Raw genomic sequence first — 6,595 nt, 5'->3', positions numbered from 1 at the left:
AGAGCTTTATAATCTTTCTTCTTCAATTCTTTATGTGCAGCCTTTTCTTGATCCGCCGCGGCTTCTGCAACCGTTGCTACTCCTTCCTTCAAAAGATCCCAAAGATCTTGATAACAGAACACAACATTTATCTGCTTGCACCAATTCTCATAGTTGTTGTTCTTGAGAATCAGAAGATTTGCTGGAAAATATCCGTTTGGATGATTTGTTGACATGGTGACTTTCTTTCCACAAATCGATTAACCGGAGCTCTGATACCAGATGTTGAAAATCCCCCAAAATCTATGGAGAATTTCAATCAATCTTGATGAACAAGATTGTTATCACCCACACAATGGCAATGAAAATAAATAACAATGGAGAAAGAGAGTGTATAAAACGACAAAGGAGAAGAGTAATATAATTCTGCAGAGTTTCTCTCTGCCCACAAATTGTGGAAAACTTCTTATTCACTTTATAACTGCAAAATACTGTGAATACAATGTTATGAATACTCTATTCACCTCTATTACAAAAATAAGGGTTACTCTCTCTATTTATAGATTTAGGTTAACTTGGACCTCAAGTCAATGCCCAAAACTATAAAAGCCCAAAATTATAAAAGATCAAAAATAACTAACACTACTCAACACATTAGATGGTTGGACACTTTCCTGCTTCTGTCGATCATGGGGAGTGGAAAGGAAAAAAATATTATAAATATTTTCTGTTATATTGATTTTTGATGTATGCATATGTGAATATGAGAGATACATGGCCATAAAACTCACGTGCTTTTTCACTGGGTGTTTATTTGAATTTTTTAAATATTTTTATTTAAGTGTTATGGATGGTATGTGTGTCATGATGGATGGTATATGGTTGTTAATTCACATGTTCTTCATTTTGGCTTGGTTACTCATCTCATTTAGTTTTCCATATGATAGTGTATATGTGTATGGTGTATTAATGTATTGTTGGTTGTTGCAGGATGAAATAACATGAGGTCAAAAGATGATGATGACGAGGGATGCGTGAACACAGTAAAGATGAGGGCATGAAGGAATGATCATTCTTATGGAAAGATGAAGTGCGTGGAAGGAATGATCCCTCCATCAATATTAAAGTCTCACTATTTTTTTTTTGTACTTTTATTATAAAACCAATTTATTTTTTTATTTTTTTTATTTTCTTAATATTCAATCAAAATGTAAAAGACTTACACTTTATTTAGCCAAACTATGTAATAAAAAAATCTTCCTTTTATTTTTATTTTATGAAATTATGTAATGCAAATTTGTACTTTTTTTTAAACATGTGGTATATGCTAGTAAAAGGAAAAAAATGCAATACAATTTCAATATAAAATCTATTTAGCTTCAAACCTTAAAACGAATGTATATGAATGCAAAAATTCTAATAAAACCTTAATCTAACCCCAAATCATGATCCAAATGTTAACAAAAACAAACCATAAATCTAATGAGCCTTAAACCAAACACTTAAACCAAAGATCAAGAACAAGGTCAAGGTTTTAGGATGAGATGAGAGCCTCAAACAAATTCATATCTTAAGTAAAAAATGAGAATGTCATGGTCATAGGTCAGATGGTTTATTGAGTATGCAAGTGTGGATGCATATGAATGCAAGTAGTACTATGTAATATATGACAAGTTAGGGTAAATGTATGATAAAATTGGGGTATAAAAAATGACACATAATAGCGACTCATGGACGCTGACGCTGTGTTCGCCCATCAGATTGGGAAAATTCTGAAGGTATATGTCGACGACATGATTATTAAGATGGCAAAAGGACATAATCATGCCGACGACCTGAAGGACATCCCATAATCAGCGAGAAGGTATGCCATGCGTCTAAATCCTGTCAAATGCTCTTTTAGAGTACAAGTACGGGATATTTTTGGATTCATGTTGATAAGGAGGGGGTATTGAAGCCAATTCGGACAAGTTTTAGACGATCATCAATATGAGGAGCCCCACTAATGTGAAGCAGTACAACAACTTACTAGACAATATTTTCAAGTGTATCTTCTTTATGCTCATACAATCTTTACTCATATGCTTCAAGAGAGCCTAATAGTCATGTCACTAATAAAGTGGTCAATTCTTTTGTTTCCTCAATTTTTGTCACGATTGGGTCAAACTTTTGGGATATAATAATTAAAATTTTCTGAATGATTTTCTTGTCAAGAATATCCTGCCTAGAAGCTCTCATTTGATTAACTATTTATTTAACTCTAGAATAGTAATCTTTAATTGTCACAAACTCCTTCATCTTTAATAGTTTAAAATTGCATCAATCACCGCTTATTTCAAAGTGAACAACGTGTTTGAATTTTATTTTTATTTTTCTTTAACTCTTTTTGTTGAGTTGCATTAAAAGCGAAAGTATATAGGGAGCAGTGAAGATTTCTTATACTATATCTCATAAATCTTGAGATGAAAAAATTGTCTCCAATTTAACATGATAAAAATCATAATGGTTCTAGGTTCTTATACCATTTTCATATACATTATAGTTCTAACTTCTTCTCAATGGTGATGAATATTTCTATATTATTTTAATTCTTTCGGGATGTTTTATTAGATTAGTATCATAATAGTTCTAGGTTCTTATACCATTTTCATATACATTACGGTTCTAACTTCTTCTACCATTTTCATACACATTATATTTAAAAAAAAATTGTAGCAATGGTGTAATCTAAAAATGCATAAAAGTGTGTTAGAGTTTACTCTGAGTTATTAGTCTCTAATAATTAGAAATGTAAAAGCAATTCATTTACTTAATAATTTAAAATTTTGAGGTTACAATAATATCAGAATCTCTTACGAGTTCTAATATTTGGCTTATTCATGCTCCAACAAAGTGCATCAGAAAAGATGTCATTCACAAGCTTCACCCATACATATATATGCCAATACACAAAAGATGTCACTAGTGATGAATGATGATTACCCCTGCCCCCAAGATTATACTAGTTCCATGGATTGTTTGAAAAGCTGGTGCCAATAAAATGATCACTAAAAGGCTCACCAAAGGGAGTTAACGGAGGAGGAAGTAAATGCTCACCAAAGGGAGATGTCTGAGGAGGAACTAAAGGCTCACCAAAGAGAGATTGCGGAGGAGGAACTAAAGGCTCTAAAGGCTCGCCAATCGGAAATGGTGGAGGAGGAAGTAAAGGCTCGCTAAAGGAAGATGGTAGAGGAGGAAGTAAAGGCTCGCCAAGGGAAGATGGTAGAGGAGGAAGTAAAGGCTCGCCAAATGAAGATGGTGGAGGAGGAACCAGAGGCGGCTGCGGCGGTGTGTAGAATTCTGGCTGAGGAGGAATCTGAAGCTGGGATTGAGAGGCTGGTTCACCAAAAGATAAATCAGCCATTGCTGTATTGAGTTCATGAATTTGCATCTCAAGAATATTTGCTTCATCCTTCATCAATTCAATGACAGCTACAAGTACAAAGAGTGTTTATATTATATCCATGACAATATTAAATTGAATGTGAAATGCTTAGGGAAAAAATACCTCTTTGTTGTTCTTGATGCTGTAATTTAGATTGTATGAGGTCTTTGATTCTCTTGTACTCAGCAGTTAATTCCATAGCTTCATTCTACATCACATGAGATATTAATTAATATTTTTAACAAACCCTAGAAATGAAATTCATATTCCTTTTTGATTATAATTCCTTTTTCATATCTTATGTGTGTATATTTAATTGCATAACTTCATACTCATATCATAAACATTATAATATATAGATCTCTAAAAACAAATTTAAAATTAGATTTTTACCATTGCCATCATACGCTCGGCAGTTACAGTATCTGCTTTGATCTGAAGCAACTCAACCCTCTTTTCTAACTCTTTTTCATAATTTTTTTTCTTTTCCTTGGATTTTTTTGCCGAGATCCGATTAGCAATAATCCTACATGATTCAAGCATTAACATCGCAAAATTTGGTTACAATCTTGTTAAAATAAATCACAATTGAAACAAAAAGCAAGAAAACAATCAAATTTTCATGCATGCAAAATTACTAGATTCAAAATCTTCGCAAAAATTCAATTTTTGTACCATCAATCCCAAACACTTATAGTGAAGAGACTATTAATGGATAAAAAAATTAGATCAATCTTTTAGTTTAAAATTTTGTTAAAAATTGATTCACAGAAGTATTATAATAATTAAAAATAAATAAATTAAATTAAATTAAAAATAATAATATAGTTTTGTTAACCTCTGTGCTTTTCTGGGATCAGCAATTTCAAGTTCCGCAAGCTTTTCTGCGGGAATAACCATCCTCTTCTTGTAAGACGATGGCGCTGAGGACCCGCTGCTGAGACAAACACGGTTACTGTCATGGCGGTGGCCTAATACAGTCTCGCCCCCGCGGTTTCTACCATATGCAGCCAGGGCACGGTTAGTTTTTATCAAATTGACATTATCAGATACCTTAGAGAAGCTCTGAAACTGTGGCGGCTGTGCAGGTGCAGGAACCGGATCAATAGGCATCCCACCTGTTACCGGCTGCTGTGAAGAAAGCGGTAATGGGATGTCAAAGAGGCTGAAGTCGAACTCACTAAGATCCCGCCGAAGCAAGTTATCCAACCTTTCGTCGAACTCCATGGTGTCAGCACAATTGGAAGTGTGGTGGTGGTTCTCCGCAGTAGAAGGAGTAGTTCCGATGAAGCTCGGATCCATTTCCTTGCTTGTGATTTGGTTTAAGTTGTGTGCTTATAAAAAATGAACTTGGTTTAAAATGAATTTGCACTTACAGTCAAATTTAAAACGGACTTTTGACTAGAATGGCGACAAATTAATTTATCTCACAAACACTAAATTTTGTTTGTATCTTTCCGCTTTTCAGTAATACCAGGAAAGGTTAGGTTTCGTACATCAAGATTTCGAGGCTTTTATTTTCGTACGAGTGAAAAATGGAAAACATAATGTTCAAATTCATGGTCTTTATTAAAACTTCTCAATCCAGGCTTGTTTATCCCTAGTACAATGTAGACTTAACTGGCAAGGAGTTTTTTTTACTCAAGTATAATTTATCTACTTTTTTTATATTAAAAAGATAATCTATTTTCAAAATTTACTCTTTTTAATTAAGAAAATTGGAAGAGTAATTGATGTTTATATATATATATATATATATATATATATATATATATATATATATATATATATATATATATATATATATATATATATATATATATATTGAATTTATCATATTTTCAAAACATTTATTGATATTAATTAATAGTTTATTTATTAAAACAACAAATTTATCTTGTAATTTTTTTGGGTCAAGATAGAACGAGTAATCGATACCTTTTCTATTTCACATTATTTAATTTTATAAAGGGAGAGAGTATAAGATTATATAATGAATTTGAATTCTTCGTTATAAAATATATTTGTCAAAAATATTTTAAATTTTATTTAATTTTTTGGTTTAAATGCAGTTTTAATCTTTTTAATTTAATTATTTAATGATTAGGACTAAAAATAAATTTTTAATGACGTGGCATGGATGAATAGGATAATTTTGTTTTTACATGATTAATTAATAAGTAATCATTCTAGCATTTTTATTAAGTTTTTTAAAACATTAAATAATTAAATTATGAAATGAATATGTTGGGCCTTTGCCCAATTTATCAATCGGCTGAGGATTCCATTTACAAGTTGATGTTAGCAATACCATATATAAACATTTACGCAAACTACAACTCAAGAAATTTAAGTATCTTGGCTTCATTGTTTGGGACTAGTTATATCTCAATCTTTTATGCGCGTACATCAATGTTTTCTTTTAAGACTTTTCTTCTTTTCTTTATACCACTATTAGAAAATATTGACAAGTAAGGATCCTCATTTTCTATTTTCTTTCTCTTTAGAACTCGTACATTTTGGACATGCTTGTTTGTTGTTAGAGTTTACATTTGTTTGACATGATTGTCGTTTTCCACTATCAGCCATTATGCTTCTAGTTTCGTGCAAGGATACGATATCATTCACAAGTTATTTACAAAACTGGCTTATAGGTACAAGTGAGTATTAAACTTGATGTAATTTCAATCACCATTTTATGATAGTTAAGTGTGACATGAACATACACTGTGTTGCGTGAGGATAGAGCTGGTGGGTACACCAGGTAACTTCAGACTCGTATTCGAGTTGGTGATGTTGCACTAATGACCTATATTGAGTAAATCTTTATTTATTTTTTGATAGTCGCTAAGTGAGAGAGACATCACATATTAACCCAAAAGCTTAAGGCATTGAGTTTATGGGTCTCCTCACTTATAAAGTGTCCAACATTCACTTTTTCATCCGCTGTATGACTCATACTCACACTTGATATATCAATAATCTCCTCCTCAAGTGTGATCCCATCCATTCTTATGGGTATACTCCCTCTCAAATGGAAGTTTTTTTCATCCATATCTACTTGCACCGTTGTTGGATGGCCTCAACGACACACACCGCCTGAACACCCATTCCAAGAAGGATTTTGATACAATAAGCCCTAGTCAAAATCGGCTAGATACCACTTTTGGGTCATAAGGGGGTCCAAGGATC

The 6,595-nt window shown here is 32.4% G+C and overlaps 1 protein-coding gene across 1 annotated transcript; it reads right to left on the bottom strand.

Annotated features, from left to right (window-relative positions):
• Positions 1-2,761: 2,761 nt before the first annotated feature.
• On the bottom strand, positions 2,762-4,741 carry LOC127097598 (uncharacterized). Its single transcript, XM_051036100.1, has 4 exons — positions 4,242-4,741; positions 3,797-3,929; positions 3,527-3,611; positions 2,762-3,450 (listed from the first exon to the last, which is right to left on the bottom strand). Exons 1-4 carry the CDS (start codon positions 4,703-4,705, stop codon positions 2,981-2,983), a joined length of 1,152 nt encoding a protein of 383 aa, XP_050892057.1. The 5' UTR covers positions 4,706-4,741; the 3' UTR covers positions 2,762-2,980.
• Between the last annotated feature and the right edge of the window lie 1,854 nt (positions 4,742-6,595).

Source organism: Lathyrus oleraceus, chromosome 6 (genome assembly GCF_024323335.1).
Source record: "Lathyrus oleraceus cultivar Zhongwan6 chromosome 6, CAAS_Psat_ZW6_1.0, whole genome shotgun sequence".
Classification (NCBI taxonomy): Eukaryota; Viridiplantae; Streptophyta; class Magnoliopsida; order Fabales; family Fabaceae; genus Lathyrus; species Lathyrus oleraceus.
The sequence above is the reverse complement of the archived record's forward strand: the minus strand, read 5'-3'. Positions and strand labels throughout refer to the sequence as shown.